This window comes from Sebastes fasciatus, chromosome 8 (assembly GCF_043250625.1).
Source record: "Sebastes fasciatus isolate fSebFas1 chromosome 8, fSebFas1.pri, whole genome shotgun sequence".
In the NCBI taxonomy this organism is placed as follows: domain Eukaryota; kingdom Metazoa; phylum Chordata; class Actinopteri; order Perciformes; family Sebastidae; genus Sebastes; species Sebastes fasciatus.
The window spans coordinates 14,631,678-14,659,403 of record NC_133802.1 but is presented as its reverse complement, the minus strand read 5'-3'; the positions used below and the strand labels follow the sequence as shown (position 1 = coordinate 14,659,403).

The 27,726-nt window shown below is 40.0% G+C and overlaps 1 protein-coding gene across 3 annotated transcripts; it reads left to right on the top strand.

The window, feature by feature from the left end:
• Positions 1 to 36: 36 nt before the first annotated feature.
• Positions 37 to 25,736, top strand: LOC141772567 (homeodomain-interacting protein kinase 1-like). 3 transcript variants are annotated; one of them, XR_012594917.1, is made up of 12 exons: positions 37 to 188; positions 1,723 to 1,907; positions 2,029 to 2,220; positions 2,319 to 2,500; positions 3,067 to 3,190; positions 3,933 to 4,055; positions 4,186 to 4,272; positions 4,382 to 4,539; positions 5,893 to 5,959; positions 6,032 to 6,194; positions 6,301 to 6,508; positions 6,661 to 7,478. XR_012594917.1 is itself a non-coding variant. In XM_074643679.1 (11 exons), the coding sequence occupies exons 3-11, from the start codon at positions 20,888 to 20,890 to the stop codon at positions 25,652 to 25,654; spliced, it is 1,590 nt and encodes a 529-aa protein (XP_074499780.1). In that variant the 5' UTR covers positions 100 to 129; positions 19,187 to 19,227; positions 20,874 to 20,887; the 3' UTR covers positions 25,655 to 25,736. The 3 variants fall into 3 exon arrangements, 2 of the variants coding, with proteins under 2 accessions (XP_074499779.1, XP_074499780.1); XM_074643679.1 differs by lacking the exons at positions 1,723 to 1,907; positions 2,029 to 2,220; positions 2,319 to 2,500; ... (6 more) ...; positions 6,301 to 6,508; positions 6,661 to 7,478 and adding exons at positions 19,187 to 19,227; positions 20,874 to 21,055; positions 21,158 to 21,349; ... (5 more) ...; positions 24,993 to 25,438; positions 25,545 to 25,736 and having other exon boundaries at positions 100 to 129; XM_074643678.1 differs by lacking the exons at positions 2,319 to 2,500; positions 3,067 to 3,190; positions 3,933 to 4,055; ... (4 more) ...; positions 6,301 to 6,508; positions 6,661 to 7,478 and adding exons at positions 21,449 to 21,630; positions 22,197 to 22,320; positions 23,064 to 23,186; ... (2 more) ...; positions 24,993 to 25,438; positions 25,545 to 25,701.
• Positions 25,737 to 27,726: the final 1,990 nt, after the last annotated feature.

Here is a 27,726-nt window from a genome sequence, read left to right as displayed (position 1 = left end):
TCCATGGAATGTGGAATGTGTGTTTGGGAGATCACAGCCAATAGAAGAATGTGGATAGACATATACTGTATGTCTGCTCTGGACAACTGGACAAGAAGCAACTTTTGGACCAAACTTCTCCACTGAAATCCAGCTGAAATCACTCTAACAACTGAACTGATCACGATACCCTCTGTAGCTGATAACAAGTATGTCACTATTTTATTTTCTCTCTGAGTCTCTGGGGTCAAGTGAATCTGTAACTTTTGGGCTAGGCGATATGGCCAAAATCTTCTATCCCAATATAGATAATTTAATATCTCAATAATGATATATATCACGATAAAGCACATTTTAGGGTAATTCAATATATAAATAGTCTATATATAAAGGCTATTTTTTGTACACTCCTGTGTAAATTAAATACTTGAAAAGTACTGAGTATTTTTTCAGGCAACACTTTATAATAACCATCATTTATAAATTTAATTAAACTTATGTTTACTAATTATTAGTAATGCTATAATATCTGTTACTTAATTATTATTTTGCATAACCATCCATCCATCTGCATAACATTAAATAATTAGTTTATGAATTTGATATTGTATCATAGCTGATAGGAAACAATAACAATTACCTTCTGATTAAATTAGTAAAGTATTTATTAACAGTTTATTGTTGCACACATTATAACATTTTATATAAAGTACTATATTCGTTAATGATTACCAATTGATTTGTAAACTTTTAAGAATTTGTTTGTAAAATATCTTTAAACATTAAATAGATAGATGGGCCAGAAACCAATTATTAACTATCTATCTAAATAATATTTATAGATGCTTTACAAAGTATTATTAACCATTTAACAAGGTATTATAATCATCAGTTGCAACTTTATAATAGCCATCCAAATAATGTTTATAGATGATTTAAAAACCAATTTCTTCAAGGATTACCAATAATTTCATAATCATTAACAAATACTTAATGTTGTATATAAATGTTATGTGTGCAACAATAAACTGTTAAAATAACACTAGTATTAATAACTAATATTTACACATTAGTAAATATTAATAATAATGTCATGGTTTGTTAACAGACAAACTAAAATAATTATTAACTAAATTTTAATTAACTATCAATTTACCATTTATAAATAATGGTTATAAAGTGTTACCCAATAGTTTGATTTAAGTACACTGGGGTATTCCCAAGAGCAGAATTCTTATCAATTCCGATTTTCTGAGAAATTGAAGTTAGTATGTGCTCGTTATTATCCGTTTAGACAACATAATTGTAAATCATGATATATCAATAGATGATTTAATCACGATACGATTCCATTGAAAGACGTTGGATTATCATATTGAAATATCGCTCAGCCCTACTTAGTGGAATGACGAGTAAAATATACAACATTAGTATCTTAGTGTATATTTATAACTGAAGTGTTTTAATTAACAAGAAGTCATGGGGGAAGGAACAGCAGGTGGCTTCTTGTAAATTACCTCTATAATTTAAGTACAGTGTACTTAGATTAATTGTTCACCTCAATTCAAAATGTTCTTTGGTGGCAATCAAAACAAGCTGGAAAAGTATTTGTCTGTGCAAACACTGGGTAATCTGATTAAAATCATTAAAGTGGGGCTTTAAAATACTAATTAAACACTTATTGAGGCAGGCAAACATTAAATTATGGACATTGGAAATAACATATTCACACTTTGCTTTCAGCTTTATTTGCAGAAATGGCAACTGACGTCAAGACATCAAACTTAGACAACTACGAAATGCTTCATGTCCTGGGAGAGGGAGGCTACGGAAAGGTTGTAGGATGTTACAAACGGGACACCGACGAAATTGTGGCTGTGAAATTCTTAAAAAAAACGAGATTTTCACAGCACCTCGACCGAAGGGAGGTGAGCTACTTTTTGATGATCTTTTTTTTTTTTTTTACTAATGACATTGCTTGAGTCATTATGAATATGTGCAATCACATAAACTGTTGATGACTGTTTCAAACTTGTCATTTATCCCCAGATGTTCATCTTGGAAAAGCTCCGATGTTTGGACCCTGATGAGTCCAGGATCATCAAATGCTTTGAGTGGTACCACGACAAAGAAACTGCCTACATGGTGTTTGAGATGCTGGACATTAGCCTCCAACGCTTCATGGCTCGCAGAAAATGGGCTCCTTTGCCATTGGATGGCATAAGGACCATCATCAAAGATGTAATTATACCAGATAGTAGATAGAATTGAAGCTCTATCGGTTTTCCACTCTGGCACATCCTTATTTACATATATTCTGTGACTGACTTCACTTGCAGTTGGCCTCAGCATTAGCTGCCCTGAGGAGTGTCGGTCTGATCCATACAGATTTGAAGATGGACAACATCATGCTGGTGGATCACAAGAAGCAGCCATTCAGGGTGAAGCTCATTGACTTTGGCTTGACTCTGCGGAAATCCGAAGCCTGGTCAGGACAAGGTGTTCAGCCTTTGCTGCACAGGTGAGACCTTTGTATTAGAATTGCTTGGATTCAAGTTTCCTGCCATTTATTGATATTAATGTACACCTCTCTGCTGGAATGTATTTCTAATATTTTCTTCTGTATGTAGTATTTTCCCTTAGAAGGTTTTTTCATTGCTCTTTCTAAAAAGAATGAAACTTGATACCTTAGTTTGGTGCACTCCCAAACTCTCGTCAGAGCTGGAGTGCTTTCATGTTAACAAAATAATTGTCATAATTTCTTGGCCAAATTTGTTTTACTATACAGCACAGTGCTATATATCTATTGAGCTTGGATTATGGTCAGAAAACCCCAATATCCCCAGTATCATGTTTCAGCTTTTAAGATAAAGAAACATCGTGCCAAGCCTCATTGAACAGAGTTGCTTGAAAAGCTTTCTATAAGTGCGAGAGAAATTGTTGAATTCAAGGGCCCACTTGGCATCCTTATATTGATGCTGTGCATTCTTATTTTGGGGCAATTTATGCAATGGCCAGAGTTGTATTTTCATGCTTTTAAACATGACAGTGTTCTTCATTTATTTGTTGCTGTTCTTCCACATGCAGGTCTCCTGAAGTCATTCTGGGCTACCCATTCTCTGAGGCCATTGACGTCTGGGCTCTCGGCACAATGATGGCCAAGCTCTCCTTCGGCTTTTCACTTTTCCCGGGGGTTCATGAGTATGATGTGGTAAGTATTATTGCTGGTTTATTTCTATATCTTTCTTAATGTATGTAGTAATATTTCTTTTGACATGTACTAATATTAAAAGGTTCGTCATTTTTAATACTTTGGCTTCTTTAAGTGGAGTCGCACCAAACAAAGTGCTAAGAAGACAACTACTCTACAGCTAGAGGCTCTGCAAGACTGTGCTTAAGCACATTGCTGCTTTGAGCTAAATGCTAAAATGCTAATGCTTAGCAGGTTTAACGTTTACTATGTTCATCATCTTAGTTAGCGTGTTAGCATGCTAATATTTGCTAATTAGCACTAAACACAAAGTACAAGTATTTAGTCATGAACCAAGGTATTGGGCAACTGAAATTGTTGACCTGATGGTGGCGCTAGATTAAAAGAGAAAGGATTACCAAAGTGATTACAATCTTGAGGGCAACATGAATATGGCAATCCATTCGGTAGTTGTTGAGACATTTCACTCAAAGACACAAATGTCAGCCTCATGGTGACGCTAGAGGAAAAGTCAGAGGATCACCAAAGCCGGTAGTGTTCATAGTTTGGGAGGATGTCTACAATACATTTCATGTTAATCATTCATGTTGAGATATTTCAGTCTGGACCTAAGTGGTGGACCGACCGACTGACCGACCGACCGACAGACAGCCCACCCAACAATGCAATCCAAAAGCCATCGAGCATGGCTTAACATTTATAAAGTAGTCAATAATGATGTTTCGTTGTGTTTTGTCTCCAGCTGCGTTACATCACTGACCTCCTGGGTGAAGTTCCGCAGAAACTTGTGAAGGCTGGGAGAAGGACAAAGCTCTACTATCAAGGAAGAGCAAATTTCTTCATGAACACGGAATGGACAATGAAGGTATAGTATCACAACCTTCTTTGACTTCACTAGCCAAACATGAACTATCCTGTATAAGAACATTTTCTGTCAGTATAAAAGCGGTAACTCTGATGAAGAGATAACTCAAGTAGATTTTGTCTTCTTTTAGACGCCAGAACAGTTTTCCAAGGAAACCAGCCAGAGCACAGAAGAACACAGGGCATACCAGGCTCCCTCTCTGAAAGAGCTGACAACGGTAGGTTGTCAAGTAGATGTTGCTTGCAGAGGAGCCCACAAAATAAATCTCACAATTTTCATGAACCAGGAGGGTTATTTTGTCTAATGTTAATTTTTACTCAATTTAGATGAACATACTCCGAGGAAACAAGGAAGAGGAGGCTGATAGGAGCGCTTGTTTTGACCTGATGGACAAAATGCTTCAGATGGATCCCAAGGAGAGGATTACCCCAAACAAAATCCTGGCACATCCATTCATAACGGGGAGCTACGTCAACAAAGGGTGGTAAGTGTGGCTGTATGATATTAGGCCTCTTCTTGGCACAAAGGTTATTAGACACCAGTAGGCATTGTAGATTATTTTACTGGCTGGTGTAATGTGAATTGTGTGCAATTTGAACATGATAATTATAGTGTAAATTTATCCATTGGCAGCACAATGTCCACAGTCGTTGAGGTCAAAAAGCGCCCTGCAGAGACCAAGGTTGATGTCTGGTAAGTGATGATTTATATTTTTGTTTTGGATTGTGTGGTAGTAAGGGCATATTTTTGTACTATCATTCTGAAACACTTGTTCTTGACTCGGCATGCTTCTAACTTCTGCTCAGCACCAAATGGCAGACAGACACAGTTAGTTGTAGAGTAGAGTAGCTGGGGAACATAGTGGAACATTTAGCTGCTAAGGAGCCCGATATTTCCTCTAGGAGAGCTAAAAGAGAGTAAATATTGGACATACATTCATCAGGTGGACAGAAACACGACTACAAATGAATGATAATGTGGCTCCATAATGTTGGTTATATTTCTGGGTTTCCGGTGTAGCCAGCGGATATCCAAGCCAAGACTTCCTTTTCCGTGAGCTGCTCATTGTTTACTTTCCGATTAGCAACTTGAGACGTGAGACTGGAGTTGAGAGACAACGTGTACGACCGGATTGTTTCACAAGTAGCCAGTTTACAAGCTCTTTTTAAACCAATAAAAAGCTGAATCATCGTCAAACGATAGCTGGCGGGTTCCCAGATTGCATTTCGGCCAATGCGTTCCGCCTCTTTTGCTCTCCACACGGACTGCTTACCTTCATTCAACCAAAGCCTGCTCGAACGTGATTCGTCAATACTACTCGATTCTACTTGTGAATGCAGAATCGATTTATTGAGATTATTGCAGGTTGAGGTAACATGTCGTATGAACTTCACAGCTGGACATTTACCGAATGTGGAATTAGCGCAACTTGCTACAATACACAAGTACAAGTAGACTTTTTTTTAGAAGTCCATTTATATTAGATACTCATTACCACAACACTTGGAATATGGGAGAAATGGCAGGTAGTGGTAACAGTGTTTTAGACGACAAATGGGCAGCATGGCTCGAGAACTCGTAGGCCCCCCTTCTCAATCACCTGTAACAGCATTTATGAAATTCCTGCTGTTTGCCAGCAAAATACACCACACTAGACATATAGCAAATGTCCATTCACCTCATTGAACTATTATAGGTGCTATCAAAAGAAGTAACGGCAGGCGCGCCCTTGCCATCAAAAAGATAATGTCCCTATTTCCCTCTAATCTGGACAGGCAATGCTTTTTTGTTCTAGTATGGACCAACAATGACTCCGTGTATATGTGTGTTTATATAGTCCCCAGGCTGTGGAGAAGAAATCCCACCATCCAAGGGTTGAGAAATCCAACTCTCCAAAGGATGAGAAATGCAACTCTCCAAAGGATGAGGAATACAACTCTCCAAAAGATGAGGAATACAACTCTCCAAAAGATGAGGAATACAACTCTCCAAAGGATGAGGATGCTAGAGACTCAAAATCGGTCAGTGATTCGATTGATAGCGGCCTCTCTAGTAACAAAGACAGCCCATTTGAGGACTTGGACAGCGTGATCATCCCATTGGCTCCTCAAAACAGTCCAGAATCCTTTCACACACCTGGTAGGAAATATTCACCTCCACCCCTCCTTCCACTCTCCATTTACAGTAATTCCTTCATGCATCATGACTTCACGATTAAAACACCGACTATACTTATAATTTGCAGGGGCCATTGAGCCCAAGAAGAGGGAGAAGAGAGGAATCCAAAGATTCTTGTCCACCTTGAAGAGGAACGTTTTCTGCTGCTTCTGTGCGCCAAAGAACGGCGATGAATGAAACAGCGAGTCCCTCGATAAGAGTCACTGACCGGTGAACGGCTGAGACCAAAGGGGACCATAAACGCCTGTCATAGAAGAACTCCTACTCCTACTAAGGTATGCAAACTAGGATGAGTACAACTTAACATGTGATGCTGTATTTGAAAGTTGTGCTGCATTTTTTTTTAATCATTTAAAAACGTTAATGCCATGTCTATGAATCAAATGTCATTAATGACACCAACATTTCCACAACCTTTTCTCAACAGCCTTCCAAAATATAGTCCAGGAAGAAAGCTACCACCAGAAGCTACACGTCTGTGACTTGGAGTCCCAATAATCAAGGCCTATTGAAGGAGGCTGGGACACGGGCAGACACGGGTCTTGGGGTATAACACATGCACAGTGTAACTGAAGCTGCGTAGTGCGTTGCGATTGGTTCAATTTCGGCGAGTGCAGACCAGATTTTACTGCGCATGTGTTGTACACCAAAGATATGACGCGGCGATGACGCGTGACCCAGTCTCCTTCAATAGGCCTTGACAATAATCAGACTGGTTAGCCATTTTTCCTGAAGAACCACTCCACAACCACTCCATCCGACACATATTATCCGTCTGTCCGTTCTGGAAGAGGGATCCCTCCTCTGTTGCTCTTCCTGAGGTTTCTTCCATTTTTACCCTGTTAAAAGGGTTTTTCTGGTTAAGTTTTTTCTCATCCGATGGTGGGTCGTACTGTAAAGGACAGAGGGTGTCTTATGCTGTACAGATTGTAAAGCCCCCTGAAACAAGTGATTTGTGTTATTGGGCTATACAAATGAAATTGACCTGAATAAGAGCCTGTGGTTTTGATAATCGCTGGAGAGTAGAGTGTGGGAGCATTGGCTGGTGGCCTGTGAAGGGCCGCCGATACAATACTTTCACGCTACCTCTTGCTGATTGCTGCACCGTGGTGGAAAAGGAAGTAGACAAACTTCGAAGTCAGCTACAACAGCATGGAGTTGAGTGAGGAGTGATAAAGGAATGGGAAGGCTAGTGGGAGTGGGAGGAATAAACAGGATAAATAAATAAATATCTTTATAAAATAACCACATGGTAAACCTATTTTTGTAAACTCCTGTGTGCATTAAATACTTGACAAATGAAAAGCACAGAGTATTTTCTCATTTTAAGAACTTGAGTGCAAAATAAACATAATTTTAAGTGAAATTATAGAGAAAAAACAAATAAATGTAACCTATATCGCTGTGATGGTCACAGCCACACAGGGTAATATCATTCCGATTCACACTCTCTCATCTCATTAGTTTACTACCTACACAGGTTCATTTAATTTGCAGCCAACTATACCTTTACAATTAACATCACTTATTTGTGTTTAACCTTATATAGTTTAGATTCACACATTAACACTGTGACACACATATTATTATTTGTTATATTAATCATTTGTTTCTTTGTTTGAGTTGGCTGTTGGGGGAGCTGACTTCCTGGTGGAGATAGGGGCGTGGCTGAAGACTCAAACCAAGTGCTGCCATGAGGACTCAAACTGGGCCAAACCAAGTGCTGCAATGTTATGGGGGGGATTTGGTTGTAGTTAGTTCTGCTTGGTATTTAATTATATTTTGTGTCCATCTTGTTTACCCCTTTGTGTTCTATTTTGGTTTGGCTAAGCCCTATATATATCTGCCCTCATGGTTCATTGTTTAGGTTAGTTTTTGTTCAGTTAACATCTGGTTTAATAGTGGGAATAAGTATTTTTATATTACTTTAACCTCTTTTTTGTTAGACCTAGGTATTCAATTATTGTTTAATAATGTTTTGTTATTTTTTGGCTGAATAAAAAGCCCAAATTATTTCAACAACTCCTGTTTCCTCGTTGCTTCACTGCTTGGTCCCTTACAATCGCAATAGAAACGATATACATATATATATATATATTTATATACAGTATATATCATCATATTGCTCAGCCCTAGTGGTGATGAGGTTTGAGGGGGAAGGAGGCGTAAAGAAAATGGGACTGTAATTTATCAATACAATGTTCAAGTCCTTTTTGTAAAATTATTATTTATTATTATTTAGTATGATGAATACTGTTCATCATAACTTTTTTTAATTTGTCCATCCATCCATCTTCAACCGCTTATCCGTCATCGGGTCGCGGGGGCAACAGCTCCAGCAGGGGACCCCAAAATTCCCTTTCCCGGGCCACATTAACCAGCTCTGACGGTGGGATCCCGAGGCGTTCCCAGGCCAGAGTGGAGATATAATCTCTCCCCCTAGTCCTGGGTCTTCCCTGTGGTTTCCTCCCAGCTGGTCGTGCCAGGGGGCATCCTTACTAGATGCCCGAACCACCTCAACTGGCTCCTTTCGACGCAAAGGAGCAGCGGCTCTACTCCGAGTCCCTCACGGATGACTGAGTTTCTCACCCTATCTCTAAGGGAGACGCCAGCCACCCTGCTGAGGAAACCCATTTCGGCCGCTTGTACCCGCGATCTTGTTCTTTCGGTCATGACCCAGCCCTCATGACCATAGGTGAGAGTAGGAACGAAGATTGACCGGTAGGTCGAGAGCTTTGCCTTCCGGCTCAGCTCTCTTTTCGTCACAACGGTGCGGTAAAGCGAATGCAATACCGCCCACGCTGCTCCGATTCTCCGACCAATCTCACGCTCCATAGTCCCCTCACTCGCGAACAAGACCCCGAGGTACTTGAACTCCTTCACTTGGGGTAAGGACTCATTCCGTACCCGTAGTAGGCAATCCATCGGTTTCCTGCTGAGAATCATGGCCTCAGATTTAGAGGTACTGATCCTCATCCCGACCGCGTCACACTCGGCTGCGAACCGATCCAGTGAGTGCTGGAGGTCGCAGACCGATGATGCCAACAGGACCACATCATCTGCAAAAAGCAGCGATGAGATCCTCAGTACACCGAACTGCAAACCCTTCTCCCCCCGACTACGCCTCGATATCCTGTCCATGAATATCACGAACAGGGATGGTGACAAAGCGCAGCCCTGGCAGAGGCCAACCCCCACCGGAAACGAGTCCGACTCGTTGCCGAGGACCCCGAACACAGCTCTCGCTGTGGGCGTACAGGGATTGGATGGCCCTGAGAAGTGCCCCCCTCACCCCATACTCCCGCAGCACCCCCCACAGTATCTCCCGGGGGACCCGGTCATACGCCTTCTCCAAGTCCACAAAACACATGTAGACTGGATAGGCATACTCCCAGGCCCCCTCCAGGATCCTTGCGAGAGTGAAGAGCTGGTCCGTTGTTCCACGGCCAGGACGGATCCGCCTTGTTCCTCTTCAATCCGAGGTTCGACTATCGGCCGAACCCTCCTTTCCAGCACCTTGGAGTAGACTTTACCAGGGAGGCTGAGTAGTGTGATACCCCTGTAATTGGCACACACTCTCTGGTCCCCCTTTTTGAACAGGGGAACCACCAACCCGGTCTGCCACTCCTTAGGCACTGTCACCGACTTCCACGCAGTGTTGATGAGACGTGTCATCCAAGACAGCCCCTCCACACCCAGAGCCTTCAGCATTTCTGGATGGATCTCATCAATCTGGTACCACGTACACTTATGAGCATCCTTATGTTCGAACATGGTGTTCGTTATGGACAGTCCATGACTAGCACAGAAGTCCAACAACAAACGACCACTCGGGTTTAGATCCTCCCAATCACGCCACTCCAGGTGTCTCCATCGTTGCCCATGTGCGCGTTGAAGTCTCCCAGCTGAACTATGGAGTCCCATACTGGAGCCCCTTACAGGACTCCATTCAGGGTCTCCAAGAAGGCCGAATACTCCGAACTGCTGTTCGGTGCATACGCACAAACAACAGTCAGAGTTTTCTTTTATTTATTTTTCCACTCCAATCTGTTTAACACGGAGAAAAAAGTAGAAGAGGCAAGAAAGCTGCTGTGTGTAGGAAGAATTAGGGGCAGTGAAAACAGCACCAGTGTGTGCTCTTCAAGTTGAGGCAGGAGATATGCCACTGTAGCTCCGTAGGAAACAGCTGATGGCCAATTATTACTGGATGAATCCAAGGCCCTGCCAGAAGTGACCAGCCGTCCGCTGTAAAGATAAATTGAGTATAAATCTTTGGATGCCTATAGTTAACTACACTCTCAGAAAGGATGTGTCAATATCAACACAACCTGTGTTAAAATCCTACACATCAATTAGTTGAATTTGGGTCAACACATGTTATGTTAATTGTGACGCATTAAGTGTGTCAAGGATATTAACACAGTAACTGTGTCAGCTAGATTAACACAGAGATGTGTAATGATGTGTTAATACTAACAGAGTTATGTGTGCAAATATTAACACATTCATGTGTTGCTCAAACTTACAGTTAAAATCACAAATCTCACTTTATAACAATGAAAATGTCACTTGGAATTTTTGAGAATTCTTTATTATTATTTTAACAACAAACAAAAAGACATTTACTCAACATTTCATGAAATTAAACAGTTGAAGATAAATTCATGAAGTTAACTGTTCTTTATAAAACCTTATACTGTATCTAGGGTTGATATAAATCTGGTTTACCTTAAAACCATCACAGTAATCTTGCGAGATTGCTCTTGTGAATGTACTACACGGAGATGCCAGCGAAGTTTCCTGATCTCACCAAGAACTGTCTGTTTACATACAGTATACGGCAATGATACACGCCAAGTTGATTTAGGCCAAAGCCTGAAGCTTGCCAAAGAGCTCCACCACTTTGGATTGTCTCTCAGTCTTTGACACTGGCAAGTCATGGATATATTCAAGAAAGATGAATAATTAAGCCAGCTGAGTGTGATAAGCAACATTGCATACCCAGATAAACTTGAGCAGCTTATCCAAGGCACAGGTTAGGCTGTCATCATGCAGTGGAATGGCGACCTTGTCACTTCTGGCAACAATGACGAACTGGTGTGCTTGGCTGGTCAGAGGCTGATGCACACTGGCTGTGGCTAATGGGTCCTCAAGGATCTCTCATCGCTGTTATAAAGCGAAAGGATGCTGGTCCCAAGCTTGAGAAAAGAGAAACACACTTCTTTAACATGGGTTATAACCCCAAAACACAATATTTAACAAAGTAAATCACATTTGAGATAAGAAAAAAAAATCAAGGAGCTGGACAACAAACTGGACTGAGGTGGCAGAGGAAAGAACACTCAACAGCATGCTGGCCTTACTGGACAACGCCAGCCATCCTCTGCACGACATTATCACCAAACAGAGGAGCTCGTTTAGCGGCAGGCTGCTGCAATAAACCCTCTGAGAGCAGCTGCTCATTGTGTCATGAGTGGTGCAATCCTTTGAATGGGAAAAAGTAGATGATATTAGGAAAGTAAACTCACCCACTCCGCAATGGTTGCAGTACCCCTTGAACGAAGCTTCACCTGAAAAGGTGGAACACCATCGCATTCAGCACCCGTCTGGTGGTCACTGTAATAGCATTTCTTGATGGGCAACTGGAGGAAGGTGGCCAGTTGCATCAAGCTGCTTTCGTATGTGATGCATGCAGGCTGGTCAATGATGTCCCCTTCACAAATGACTCGCTCAGGGCGAGGGAGGGAGGGCATGTTACAGGCCAAGAGTTGCTCTGCGTCATCAGTTTGTTCCTGTGCTGGCGCATCCCCACGGTTGTGTATGTCCAGTACACTTTCCTCAAGACCAACAATGGAGAGTCCATCAATGGCCTTCTGTAAGGCACCACCAGCTCTCTGTGGGGAAAACAAATATTGTAAAATGCATATATGCAGAATGAAATACACATGGAAGTTATCAAAAATAGAGGATTGAGGGACTGTTTATACCTTTTGGGTATTTATCCGGCCATGTTAGACAATATATTACTATAATATATACCGCACAGGGATGGGGGGGCAGAGTCGACATCAGATTTGTCTGAAGCCACTTGGTCCTCCAACTCAATTCTACAATAGCAAAAAATGACGACAAAAAAATCAATACCATGCTGTAAAATACACATGAAAGAAGACAGGATGTGGTGAAGACATCTGTTCCACTTACACGGTGCTCAGAAGGCTGTTTGCCTGTTCTTCATCCACTAGTACAGAATCCCCCAAAAGGTCCATGGACTTGATGTTACACACAAAACAAGTTCACAAGTTCATCACATAGTTCAACCCCCACTCCGCGTGCTGATCTGGCTGGTAAGTCAGCTGGCTTTCCGTTAAAAAGTCATTTATCAGCTGATGTTACAAAGCAACTAACACCAGATACGTGCCGTGTAACCAGGCTACTCACAACTTAGCTGACGTTATAGATAGGTGGCCTCTTCTGCCTTGCTAGTAGAACGCAATAGCTCGTGGCTAGTAGAAAACACATTTCCACATTTGCTTTATACCGTTACATCATTTGTTGTTGACTAGACGGCAGTTTGCTACGTTAGCTTGCTAGCTATTCATCCGTGTTAGCGACTAGGCTAACGTTATCAACATCAGCCAGCTATAACCACAATATCACTATATATTTCTCATGCTTGGCAGTAATATTAGCTTACCTGTCCAGTAGGAATTTTGCCAGCTCGGAATCCTTTTTGATACCCAAAACCGAACGTAGTTCCCTCCATGAATCGAAGGACCGGCCGATGTTGATCCTAGTTTTCGTCCGACGTCGGTCACTTTCTCGTTTTGCCAGACGGGCTTCACTAGATATGACTTTGTTTTTTTTGTGCTTCCCTGGAGTTTGTGTTGGAGTCTGAGTTGCGGTGGATGCTGGTCGTTTGTTTGCGTTGGGCAGACTCCATTTCTAACCAACAGTGAGCTATCGTTAGCTATCCATTTATATGAGCTGAAGAGAGCGGAAGAGAGGAGCGACACGCGAGCGCGCACAACGTCACATCCGCTTCATACCGGGTTCGGGATCCAGTCTGTTATTCAGTCAGTATAAAAGTTACAAACAGTCCCTTTAAGACAGATCCCATAACAGTTTATAAAGCAATTCCACTGATGTTGACTGGGCATTATGAGGGACAATATGAACTTTTCCTTTAAACAACATACCGGTACAAAGTCCAGTAAGTATGACATAGCTGACTTCCAAAGCATCGGGTTGAGACTGCTGCACCCCTTCCTGAAGCCGTTGGTGGAAGCAGGTGTGTGAGAACCTGCAGTATACTGTGGCACAGCTCATCTATTTGAAAAGAGCACAAGCAAAAGATTCTGTAAATGTAAAATTACTACATTCGGTGGATATTTTAATTAAAAGGGACTGTTTGTAACTTCTTACACGTACGTATAAATCACCCGGGTCGGTGTCCCATGCACGCTTGCATATGCGCGCTCGCATGTGGCTACGCTGTTCAGACTCAGACTCCAACACAAACTACACGGAAGCACCAAAACCGCAAAGTTACATCTAGTGAAGCCCGTCTTGCAAAACAGTGTTGGCCGCGGACGTAGTACGCGGGAGACCGTAGCTTTGGTCTCCAGGGCCGGAGTCTCTGCTGTACTCTGCCCCTCTGCCTGCCTGCCTGCCTTCACTCAGCTCGCTCCACCTCAAGTGCATGCGCGCTCACTCCACACTGCAGAAGACTTCGTAGCTCTGAGAATATCTGGTGAATGTACAGTGGACGTTTGTGCAGAAATAACTGCTGCAGCTCCTCCAGACCAACAGAGGTTTCCCATGTCCTGTGAAGTGACGGGGCTCCGCAGCGAGAAACGTTATCGTCTCCGACCGAGTGCCGGTGTCTCCCCTGTTCCTTTCGGCCGCTGTCGGGATGCTGAAGCAGGAAAAGCCAACACTAGGATCAGCATTGATTCATGGAGAGACCTTCGTCTGGTCAGCTAACATTACTGCCAAGCAGGTGAAATATAGAGTGATATTGTGGTTTTAGCTGACGTGTGTCGCCTCACTGTTTTGACCGATGCTCGGTCATGTCTATTTAGAGCGAGCAAGCGCGAGCCCGACGCTGACTTTCGTTGACTTAACGGCCACAGGTGTCGCTGTTAACAAGCATTTCTGATTCTTACCAACAGTCCCTTTAATAAAGTACCCTATTATATGGTTATATATTATAGATATATATTTTCTTTTTACAAATCCGGGATAGTAAAAGATTCATAAAATTAAAACTATTTACCATCATTCTGGCTTCCAGTCTGATCCAAAAAGGGGGACGACACACCCTTCTCCAAATGGACGACTCTCACCTCCCGATGAACATCTCTGCCTTCCCATCAAACAGTCTTCCAAACTCTATATCTAGCTGATATAGGAAACAGCAATCACACGTACATGTGTTAATTAGATCTAATATTACTATTTTCATGTTGGATTATTAACCATTTCCAAGTCCCACTTCAACCTCAAAGTTCATATCAGTGAATACCTGGGATAACTAATTGGGAGTCTTATAGATGGATACAAGCACCAGCTTAGCCAGTAGTCCAGGGTCTGGTGGTGGATGAGGGTCATCTGCAGACAGCTCCGTTTAGGTTACTGCAGAGGAAAAAGGAAAAAGTTTCAATACAAAATGTAATGATATAATTAACATTATAATCTGGGCTTTAAACTCAGACCCAAACAGCAACAGATATGAGACAAAACTAAAACATTGCACAAATCACCACAGCATTAAAATTACAGAGGAAACACTGAACTAGTATCATGTTCAAGTTCTCAAGTTTATAACAAACTGAATGTCATGAAAATAGGTTCAAAATGAATCGAGTTACACTCCATGTTGTAGTAAAGTTTGCATTTCTAAATGCCGCTTACTAGCGTCCGCCACTTTGGGGTAACTGCTCCAAAATGGTGGACGGGCAGACGCACGTCAAATGAACGAACAACGGTAACGTTATCTATCAAAGGATCAAAAGCACCGGCACATTTTCCCCATTCCCCACTTCATAAAGATTAAATCTTTCATCTGGTTCACTTAAAGGTCACATATTATACTCCATTTAAACTAGTTATTATAGGTCTCAGACACCTCCAAACCATGTCTCTGAAGTTTTTTTTTCAAAAAAACAATCAGATCATGCATTCCAGCATGTCTCTATAACCTCTGTTTCAGCCCATTTCCAAAAGTGCTGATTTCTGTGTCTGTAGCTCTGTAGGTCTCATATTATGCTCATTTCCAGGTTCATAGATGTATTTTAATGTTGCACTAGAACATGTTTACATGCTGCAATGTTCAAAAAACCCTTTATTCTTCTCATACTGCAGCCTGAGTCTGCCTGCCTCAGAGCCTAATTCAGCCTCTGTCTGAAAACCCCTGATTCACAGCCTGTCTCCTCCCACTCTGCTCTGATTGGTCAGCATTTTCTGTCAATCAAACGTCCTCAACAACAACAGCATCACTATCTCCCCCTCCCTCCCGGAGAAGCTCTGGAGAGAGGAGTGGAGAGAGAGGAGCTAGAATAAAGTTTATAAACCACTTTGAAGTTTATAAACCAGAAACTTCACCCAGCGCACGTTACCGGAGGAATCTGATCAGAAATCGGCGACACATGATGAACATCTGCGGTCCAGACTCCAGGTTTTCCTGACGGTTTCTCTCAGGTAAATAATACTATTTATATCTCTGTTAGTTAGCTCAGTGTTTACCTCATGCATCAACTCTGTAAACCGTAAACATACACTCTGTTTTACGTCTGTCTTTACAGATCCATCTGTGAGAAATGACCGACAGAATCATCCCAGAGGAGAGCAGACAGCTGAGAGCAGACAGCTGAGAGCAGATGGCTCTGTTTACATGGAGATACAGAGCTAACCCGGTAGCATGTAGCTAACCCATTAGCATGTAGCTACATGCTACCGCTATGACACGGTGTGTAAACACAGCGACCATCAGGGTGGAAAATAGAAGATGTGAAACAGTAGTGACTCTGTTATGGCACAAAATGGCGCCAAGGTGCTAACGTTAGCTTAGCCAAGGTTAGCTCCGTTTACTGAGCTTAAAACTTAAATTTTCTGCAATGCTAAACGAAGACAACTTCCACCGCCAACAGCTCTACTACTACAGATCTTAACTGTTTGTGTTGTTACATGTCAGCTGCTTAAAACAAGAAATATACAAGCTTAGAGCAGTCTCAGCCCGCTCAATGATAAGCGACATAACTTCACAGTATCGGGGCTCTCTGACGTTGACGTAGTGACGTCAGATAGCGGTCACTACAGCCATCAAACCTTGAGGTGAACATGGTTTCTACTCCGGCAGCAACATTCTATCGTTGTAATTTTGTTAGTGATATTGACTGGAAGAAAGTTTGGTCCCTACCGCAGAAGTTCCTTCTAACAAATAAGGTAAACGAGGTGTCATTTAATTTAGTTGATCCACAGATTCTATCCAGTGAAACATTTCTTACAAAAGTTAAAGAGTGACATAGATGTAAGTTGTTCCTTCTATGAATCACATCCTGAAACTTGCTCTCTTTATTCTGGTCAGGTAAATATACATGTGAATTGTGGAAAGATGTCAACAATGTTATAATTGTTAACATTTTCTCAGCTATTGCACTGTACTATAGAAATATTATATTTGGTTGCTATGATTACCGTGACAAAGACAGTAATGCATTTTTTCTTATTAATTTAATTTTAATTCTTGCCGAGTTCCACATTCACAAGTGTAAATTTAACAAAAAAAAGCCTAATTTCTTTGTATTTATGAAAGAAATTGAATTATATCTGTCAACAATTTCTTCCTCACATAACAAAAAAGCAATGAAAACAATGCATGTATGCAATATCTTTAATGTTTTAAGTGAAATTATTGTCATACTCTCGCGTGGTCTTTTTAAATTATTATCTACTTATTTATTTATTTTTATTGTGTTTTTTTCCAAGCTATGTTTCACGTGAATAGGATGTGTTGCCACACTTCATTATTGACGTGAGTCCACAGTGTCTCTTCATCTTCATCACGTCCACTGTCACTCTTCATCTTCAGTAGTCTCCCAAAGGCGCAGGGATAGCGGGTTACCATAGCGACGGTGGATGTGCAATGTGATTGGCCAATAGCGTAACATGTTTGGGTGTCTTGAAGAGGATCAAGCATGTGTTACACGGATAAGAATGATGCGTAGCTCACATTTAATTTCTGTTAACTTCAGGAGCACTCTCGGTGGCGTCCATACTTGAACTCACTCATCACATACTGACTACTGGCAACTACTTCTTCACTGGCGAGCACTGTACAATAGGAATATTATATTTGGCTGCTATGATTACAGTGACAAAAACAGTAATGCATTTAATTTCTTTCTTATTAATTTAATTTTAATTCTCGCGAAGTTCCACATTCACAAGTGTAAATTTACCAAAAAAAAGCCTAATTTCTTGATATTTATGAAAGAAATGGAATTATATCTGTCAACAATGTATTCCTCACAAAACAAAAAAGCAATGAAAATAATGAATGTATGCAATATCTTTAATGTTTTTAAGTGAAATTATTGTCATACTCTCACGTGGTCTTTTTTATTATTATCTATTTATTTATTTATTTTTATTGTGTTTTTTTTATTTTATGTTTGTTTTGTTTCATTTCTGTTGTCCTTTTATGTTTGGCACAGCTCTTTGTTTATGTTTTCGCTATGCTTCTTTTGTATGTAAATGTTTTTAATGTTTTCTGCTGTTACTATGTATACTGTAATTTTGAAATAAAAAAAAACTTCTTCACTGGTGTCAGCTACTAATGCACTACACCCTCTGCTGACCATACTGTGCTTAGCAGGAATACACATAACCACACATACAACGACCTCATAGGAGAATAGCACAGGTAAGTGACACAGCATACCTTATGTTTTTGAGTCCTAGCTTTCACTGAATGCAATAATGTTCAAAATATGTTCAAAAATTAGGGGGGCTAATATTTCTTTGTCAGTTAGCACACCCAGTGCCACACATGCAACACATAAGTTGCAGAAATTGACACAAAATGTGTTATTTTGCTATCTACACATTAATTGTGTCAGGAAATGACACATCTTTATTAAGAGTGTAATATCGGCGAAACGTTTCAGAGATGGAGAGTGAAATGTTGCAAATATTCAGCCTTCTGCTAACCGCAGCCAACGACTCACGGCTGCGGTTAGCAGGCGGTTAAATATTTGCAACATTTTACTTTCCATCTCTGAAACGTTTTCGCCGATATTGTAGCTCTCTAGAGCCTCGAATCACAGTTTGCATTCTCAGATGTATGTGATATCTGTATTCTGGCACCCAAACAACACAGCATGAAAACATTTTCAATGTGTAACCTTTTGCCCTCTTCTTGTGTTAGCCTCAAGTCAAGGCCTATTGCAAGAGACTGGTACACAGGTTTTGGTAAATGGGGTATGACACATGCGCAGTAAAATCTCATCTACACTCCCCGAAATTGAGCCAATAGCAAAGCACGACCGCAGCTCCAGTTCCACTGCGCATGTGTCATACCCTCGCGCTCAAAAATCGCGTACAAGCCTCTTTCAATAGGCCTTGCCTCAGTCTTTCCTGTTTTTCCTCCAGCTAACACCGTGACGTAGTCGTGATGTCACACAAAATGGTCTCTAAAAACATTTTAGTTTAAAACCTCATCTGTAGTTCCAATTAATTTCTGACATCATCAACATTCTAGAATGATAATTGTTAGTTGGCTGTGATCTCACAAGCACACATTCCATGGAATTTGGAATGTGTGCTTGGGAGATCACAGCCAATAGAAGAATGTGGACCGTAGACATATACTGTATGTCTGCTCTGGACAACTGGACAAGAAGCAACTTTTGGACCAAACTTCTCCACTGAAATCCAGCTGAGATCACTCTAACAACTGAACTGATCACGAGAACCTCTGTAGCTGATAACAGTTAAGTCACTATTTTATTTTCTCTCTGAATCTCTGGGGTCAAGTGAATCTGTAACTTTTGGGTTGGGCAATATGGCCAAAATCTTCTATCCCAATATAGATAATTTAATATCTCAATAACGATATTTATCACGATATAGATCATTTTTGGGTAATTCAATAAATAAATAGTCTATATATATAAAGTCTATTTTTGTATACTGTGTAAATTAAAAAAAGTACTGAGTATTTTTCAGGTAACACTTTATAATAACCATAATTTATAAATGGTAAATTGGTAGTTAATTAAACTCAGTTAATAATTGTTTTACTGTTAAAAAGCAATGAAATGATAATTAATGTTTACTAATTATTAGTAATGCTATAATTTCTGTTACTTTCTTATTATTTTGCATAACATTAAATAATTAGTTTACAAATTTGATATTGTATCATAGCTGATAGGAGACAATAACAATTACCTTCTGATTAAATTAGTAAAGTATTTATTAACAGTTTATTGTTGCACACATTATAACATTTTATATAAAGTACTATATTCGTTAATGATTACCAATTTATTTGTGAACTTTTAAGAATTGGTTTGTAAAATATCTTTAAACATTAAATAGATAGATGGGCCAGAAACCAATTATTAACCATTGACCAAGTATTAACTATCTATCTAAATAATATTTATAGATGCTTTACAAAGTATTATTAACCATTTAACAAGGTATTATAATCATCAGTTGCAACTTTATAACAGCCATCCAAATAATGTTTATAGATGATTTAAAAAACAATTATTCACCGTTAACAAAATATTTGGTCCATCTATCTATGCAATGTTTATAGATGTTTGCAAACAATTTCTTCAAGGTTTACCAATAATTTCATAATCATTAACAAATACTTAATATAGTATATAAATGTTATGTGTGCAACAATAAACTGTTAAAATAACACTAGTATTAATAACTTATATTTACACATTAGTAAATATTATTAATAATAATTGAATGGTTTGTTAACAGTAAAATAACTATTAACTAAATTTTAATTAACTATCAATTTACCATTTATAAATAATGGTTATAAAGTGTTACCCAATAGTTTGATTTAAGTACACTGGGGTATTCCCAAGAGCAGAATTCTTATCAATTCCGATTTTCTGAGAAATTGAAGTTAGTATGTGCTCGTTATTATCCGTTTAGACAACGTAATTGTAAATCATGATATCTCAATATATGATTTAGTCACGATATGATTCCATTTAAAGACGTTGGATTATCATATTGAAATATCGCTCAGCCCTACTTAGTGGAAAGACGAGTGAAATATACAACATTAGTATCTTAGTGTATATTTATAACTGAAGTGTTTTAATTAACAAGAAGTCATGGGGGAAGGAACAGCAGGTGGCTTCTTGTAAATTACCTCTATAATTTAAGTACAGTGTACTTAGATTAATTGTTCACCTCAATTCAAAATGTTCTTTGGTGGCAATCAAAACAAGCTGGAAAAGTATTTGTCTGTGCAAACACTGGGTAATCTGATTAAAATCATTACAGTGGGGCTTTAAAATACTAATTAAAACGCTTATTGAGGCAGGCAAACATTAAATTATGGACATTGGAAATAACATATTCACACTTTGCTTTCAGCTTTATTTGCAGAAATGGACACTGAAGTAGGATCAATCTCAGACAACTACGAAACCCTTAATGTCCTGGGAGAGGGAAGCTACGGAAAGGTCGTAGGATGTTACAAACGGGACACCAAGGAATTTGTGGCTGTGAAATTCTTAAAAAAAAAAAGTTTTTCACAGCTCTACGACCGAAGGGAGGTGAGCTTCTTTTTTTTACTAATGACATTGCTTGAGTCATTATGAATATGTGCAATCACATAAACTGTTGATGACTGTTTCAAACTTGTCATTTATCCCCAGATATTCATCTTGGAAAAGCTCCGATGTTTGGACCCTGATGAGTCCAGGATCGTCAAATGCCTTGACTGGCATCACGGAAAAGAAACTGCCTACATGGTGTTTGAGATGCTGGACATCAGCCTCCATCGCCTCATGGCTCGCAGAAAATTGGCTCCTTTGCCATTGGATGGCATAAGGACCATTATCAAAGATGTAAGTATACCAGATAGTAGATAGAATTTGAAGCTCTATCGGTTTTCCACTCTGGCACATCCTTATTTACATATATTCTGTGACTGACTTCACTTGCAGTTGGCCACAGCATTAGCTGCCCTGAGGAGTGTCGGTCTGATCCATACAGATTTGAAGTTGGACAACATCATGCTGGTGGATCACGAGAAGCAGCCGTTCAGGGTGAAGCTCATTGACTTTGGCTTGGCTCTGCAGAAATCTGAAACCTGGCTTGGACAAGTTGTTCAGCCTTTGCTGCACAGGTGAGACCTTTGTATTAGAATTGCTTGGATTCAAGTTTCCTGCCATTTATTGATATTAATGTACACCTCTCTGCTGGAATGTATTTCTAATATTTTCTTCTGTATGTAGTATTTTCCCTTAGAAGGTTTTTTCATTGCTCTTTCTAAAAAGAATGAAACTTGATACCTTAGTTTGGTGCACTCCCAAACTCTCGTCAGAGCTGGAGTGCTTTCATGTTAACAAAATAATTGTCATAATTTCTTGGCCAAATTTGTTTTACTGTACAGCACAGTGCTATATATCTATTGAGCTTGGATTATGGTCAGAAAAGCCCAATATCCCCAGTATCATGTTTCAGCTTTTTAGATAAAGAAACATCGTGCCAAGCCTCATTGAACAGAGTTGCTTGAAAAGCTTTCTATAAGTGCGAGAGAAATTGTTGAATTCAAGGGCCCACTTGGCATCCTTATATTGATGCTGTGCATTCTTATTTTGGGGCAATTTATGCAATGGCCAGAGTTGTATTTTCATGCTTTTAAACATGACAGTGTTCTTCATTTATTTGTTGCTGTTCTTCCACATGCAGGTCTCCTGAAGTCATTCTGGGCTACCCATTCTCTGAGGCCATTGACGTCTGGGCTCTCGGCACAATAATTGCCAAGCTCTCCCTCGGCTGTTCACTTTTCCCGGGGGTTCATGAGTATGATGTGGTAAGTATTATTGCTGGTTCATTTCTATATCTTTCTTAATGTATGTAGTAATATTTCTTTTGACATACTGTATACTAATATTAAAAGGTTCGTCACTTTTAATACATTGGCTTCTTTAAGTGGAGTCGCACCAAACAAAGTGCTAAGAAGACAACTACTCTACAGCTAGAGGCTCTGCAAGACTGTGCTTAAGCACATTGCTGCTTTGAGCTAAATGCTAAAATGTTAATGCTTAGCAGGTTTAATGTTTACCATGTTCACCATCTTGGTTAGCATGTTAGCATGCTAATATTTGCTAATTAGCACTAAACACAAAGTACAAGTATTTAGTCATGAACCAAGGTATTGGGCAAATGAAATTGTTGACCTGATGGTGGCGCTAGATTAAAAGAGAAAGGATTACCAAAGTCATTACGATCTTGAGGGCAACATGAATATGGCAATCCATTCGGTAGTTGTTGAGACATTTCACTCAAAGACACAAATGTCAGCCTCATGGTGACGCTAGAGGAAAAGTCAGAGGATCACCAAAGCCGGTAGTGTTCATAGTTTGGGAGGATATCTACAATACATTTCATGTTAATCATTCATGTTGAGATATTTCAGTCTGGCCCAAAGTGGTGGACCGACCGACTGACCGACTGACAGACAGCCCACCCAACATTGCAATCCATAAGCCATCGAGCATGGCTTAACATTTATAAAGTAGTCAATAATGATGTTTCGTTGTGTTTTGTCTCCAGCTGCGTTACATCACTGACCTCCTGGGTGAAGTTCCGCAGAAACTTGTGAAGGCTGGGAGAAGGACAAAGCTCTACTATCGAGGAAGAGCAAATTTCTTCATGAACACGGAATGGACAATGAAGGTATAGTATCACAACCTTCTTTGACTTCACTAGCCAAACATGAACTATCCTCTATAAGAACATTTTCCGTTAGTATAAAAGCGGTAACTCTGATGAAGAGATAACTCAAGTAGATTTTGTCTTCTTTTAGACGCCAGAACAGTTTTCCAAGGAAACCAGCCAGAGCACAGAAGAACACAGGGCATACCAGGCTCCCTCTCTGAAAGAGCTGACAACGGTAGGTTGTCAAGTAGATGTTGCTTGCAGAGGAGCCCACAAAATAAATCTCACAATTTTCATGAACCAGGAGGATTATTTTGTTTAATGTTAATTTTTACTCAATTTAGATGAACATACTCCGAGGAAACAAGGCAGAAGAGGCTGATAGGAGCGCTTGTTTTGACTTGATGGACAAAATGCTTCAGATGGATCCCAAGGAGAGGATTACCCCAAACAAAATCCTGGCACATCCATTCATAACGGGGAGCTATGTCAACAAAGGGTGGTAAGTGTGGCTGTATGATATTAGGCCTCTTCTTGGCACAAAGGTTATCAGACACCAGTAGGGATTGTAGATTATTTTACTGGCTGGTGTAATGTGAATTGTGTGCAATTTGAACATCATAATTAAAGTGTAAATTTATCCATTGGCAGCACAATGTCCACAGTCGTGGTCGTCAGAAATAGCCCTGCAGAGACCAAGGTTGATGTCTGGTAAGTGATGATTTATATTTTTGTTTTGGATTGTGTGGTAGTAAGGGCATATTTTTGTACAATCAGTTTGAAACACTTGTTCTCGACTCGGCATGCTTCTGACTCTAAAGGTATGTTTAGCTGTCCGACCCACAACTTTACTGTTTTGGTTCACTCTCACCACTCATAGCATAATTTTTGACCGCAGCAGGTAGAACTGTACACTACCTGCTCAGTTACACAGTTAGTTGTAGAGTAGAGTAGCTGGGGAACATAGTGGAACATTTAGCTGCTAAGGAGCCCGATATAAAAAGCTGAATCATCGTCAAATGATAGCTGGTGGGTTCCCAGATTGCATTTCGGCCAATTCGTTCCGCCTCTTTTGCTCTCCATACGGACAGTTTACCTTCAGTCAACCAAAGCCTGCTCGAACTTGATTCGTCAATACTACTCGATTCTACATGTGAATAAAGAATCAATTTATTGAGATTATTGCAGGTTGAGGTAAAAAATTGACACCCTTGTACTTGAGTATTTCCATTTTATGCTACTTTATACTTCTATGTCACTACAATTCAGAGGGGGATACACTTTTTACTCCACTACATTATTTTTATTATGCAATCTGCAAACTCGCTGCTAGCTGCCGCCAGATCCTACACACTGCACCTTTAACATGTCGTATGCACTTCACAGCTGGACATTTACCGAATGTGGAATTAGCGCATCAGCTACAATACACAAGTACAATAGACTTTTTTTAGAAGTCCATTTATATTAGATACTCATTACCACAACACTTAGAATATGTGAGAAATGGCAGGTAGTGGTAACAGTGTCTCAGACGTCAAATGGGCAGCATGGCTTGAGAACTCGGAAGCCCCCCCTCTCAATCACCTGTAACAGCATTTATGAAATTCCTGCTGTTTGCCAGCAAAATACACCACACTAGATATATAGCAAATGTCCATTCACCTCATTGAACTATTATAGATGCTATCAAAAGAAGTAACGGCAGGCGCGCCTTTGCCATCAAAAAGATAATGTCCCTATTTCCCTCTAATCTGGACAGGCAATGCTTTTTTGTTCTAGTATGGACCAACAATGACTCCGTGTATATGTGTGTTTATATAGTTCCCAGGCTGTGGAGAAGAAATCCCACCATCCAAGGGTTGAGAAATCCAACTCTCCAAAGGATGAGAAATGCAACTCTCCAAAGGATGAGGAATACAACTCTCCAAAGGATGAGGAATACAACTCTCCAAAGGATGAGGAATACAACTCTCCAAAGGATGAGGAATACAACTCTCCAAAAGATGAGGAATACAACTCTCCAAAAGATGAGGAATACAACTCTCCAAAGGATGAGGAATACAACTCTCCAAAAGATGAGGAATACAACTCTCCAAAGGATGAGGAATACAACTCTCCAAAGGATGAGGATGCTAGAGACTCAAAATCGGTCAGTGATTCGACTGATAGCGGCCTCTCTAGTAACAAAGACAGCCCATTTGAGGACTTGGACAGCGTGATCATCCCATTGGCTCCTGAAAACAGTCCAGAATCCTCTCACACACCTGGTAGGAAATATTCACCTCCACCCCTCCTTCCACTCTCCATTTACAGTAATTCCTTCATGCATCATGACTTCACGATTAAAACACCGACTATACTTATAATTTGCAGGGGCCATTGAGCCCAAGAAGAGGGAGAAGAGAGGAATCCGAAGATTCTTGTCCACCTTGAAGAGGAACGTTTTCTGCTGCTTCTGTGCGCCAAAGAACGGCGATGAATGAAGCAGTAAATAAATAAATATCTTTATGCAATAACCACATGGTAAACCTATTTTTGTAAACTCATCTGTGCATTAAAAGCTTGACAAATGAAAAGCACAGAGTATTTTCTCATTTTAAGAACTTGAGTGCAAAATAAACATAATTTTAAGTGAAATTATAGAGAAAAAACAAATAAATGTAACCTATATCGCAATAGAAACGAGATAGATATATATATCGTCATATTGCCCAGCCCTGTGTGATGAAGTTTGAGGGGGAAGGAGGAGTAAAGAAAATGGACTGTAATTTCTCAATTCAATGTTCACGTCCTTTTTGTAAAATGATTTATTATTATTTAGTATGATGATTACTGTACATCATAACTTTTTTTAATTTGTGAACAAATATAATAAATGATACATTATTTAAAAGTTTTGTGAATCTGTTCTTTTAGGGCAAACATTTCCAGAAGAATTAAAAGTTCAGATGAAGGCTGTGATATGTGTAAATAATAAATAATCATTTAACTGGTATTACTAATGGGCCAAAATGATGTAAAATTGCTGAGTTTCCTTCAAATTTTCTTGGGGTAATACTCCCAAAACCCAATGTCTCCTAGTATCTTTTATTCAATGTCGGAGTATCCTGACTGGGACACTGCTCCTAAAACCTGAATGATACCCTCACTATAGGCTACAAATAACACAGGAAAGCACTTTAACTAGCAACACTTAAACACACCACCATAACCCTATAATGTTCCAGTTGGAATATTATTGGAATATTATAGACCTACTACAGAAGATGCATAGCCCAAGTATAATAATTGCAATAAAACCACAGCTGGTTATGACTGACACAGTATAACATGCTTAAAGAAATCATGAATAAATAGGAATAAGTCGCAAGAGATTGCCGCTACCGGCCGATACACACGCCAACATGTGAATAAAGGCCATTTAGACCAAAGCCTGAAGCTTGCCAAAGAGCTCCACCACTTTGGATTGTCTCTCAGTCTTTGACACTGGCAAGTCATAGATATAAGAAAGATGAAAAATTAAGCCAGCTGAGTAAGATAAGCAACATTGCATACCCAGATAAACTTTTGCAGCTTATCCAAGGCACAGGTTAGGCTGTCATCATGCAGTGGAATGGCGACCTTGTCACTTCTAGCAACAATGACGAACTGGTGTGCTTGGCTGGTCAGAGGCCGATGCACACTGGCTGTGGCTGATGGGTCCTCAAGGATCTCTCATCGCTGTTATAAAGCGGCAGGCTGCTGCTCCCCAAGTGCTCCACAGATAGACTCAGGAAATCCTTTGTCCCCCGAGCCATCAAACTGTACAACACCTCTCTAGGGAGGTGGGGGACAAAGCTTTCCAAGCTATGTTTCACGTGAATAGGATGTGTTGCCACACTTCATTATTGACGTGAGTCCACAGTGTCTCTTCATCTTCATCACGTCCACTGTCACTCTTCATCTTCAGTAGTCTCCCAAAGGCGCAGGGATAGCGGGTTACCATAGCGACGGTGGATGTGCAATGTGATTGGCCAATAGCGTAACATGTTTGGGTGTGTTGAAGAGGATCAAGCATGTGTTACACAGATAAGAATGATGCGTAGCTCACATTTAATTTCTGTTAACTTCAGGAGCACTCTCGGTGGCGTCCATACTTGAACTCACTCATCACATACTGACTACTGGCAACTACTTCTTCACTGGCGAGCACTGTACAATAGGAATATTATATTTGGCTGCTATGATTACAGTGACAAAAACAGTAATGCATTTAATTTCTTTCTTATTAATTTAATTTTAATTCTCGCGAAGTTCCACATTCACAAGTGTAAATTTACCAAAAAAAGCCTAATTTCTTGATATTTATGAAAGAAATGGAATTATATCTGTCAACAATGTATTCCTCACAAAACAAAAATGCAATGAAAACAATGAATGTATGCAATATCTTTAATGTTTTTAAGTGAAATTATTGTCATACTCTCGCGTGGTCTATTTTATTATTATCTACTTATTTATTTATTTTTATTGTGTGTTTTTTTATTTTATGTTTGTTTTGTTTCATTTCTCTTGT

Coding starts and splice junctions, on each gene's coding strand:
- LOC141772567 (XM_074643678.1), top strand. CDS start 1,737: ATGGCAACTGACGTCAAGACATCAAACTTAGACAACTACGAAATGCTT. Junction 2,221..21,448: donor TAAGGACCATCATCAAAGAT/GTAATTATACCA, acceptor CTTCACTTGCAG/TTGGCCACAGCATTAGCTGC. Junction 21,631..22,196: donor GTTCAGCCTTTGCTGCACAG/GTGAGACCTTTG, acceptor TTCCACATGCAG/GTCTCCTGAAGTCATTCTGG.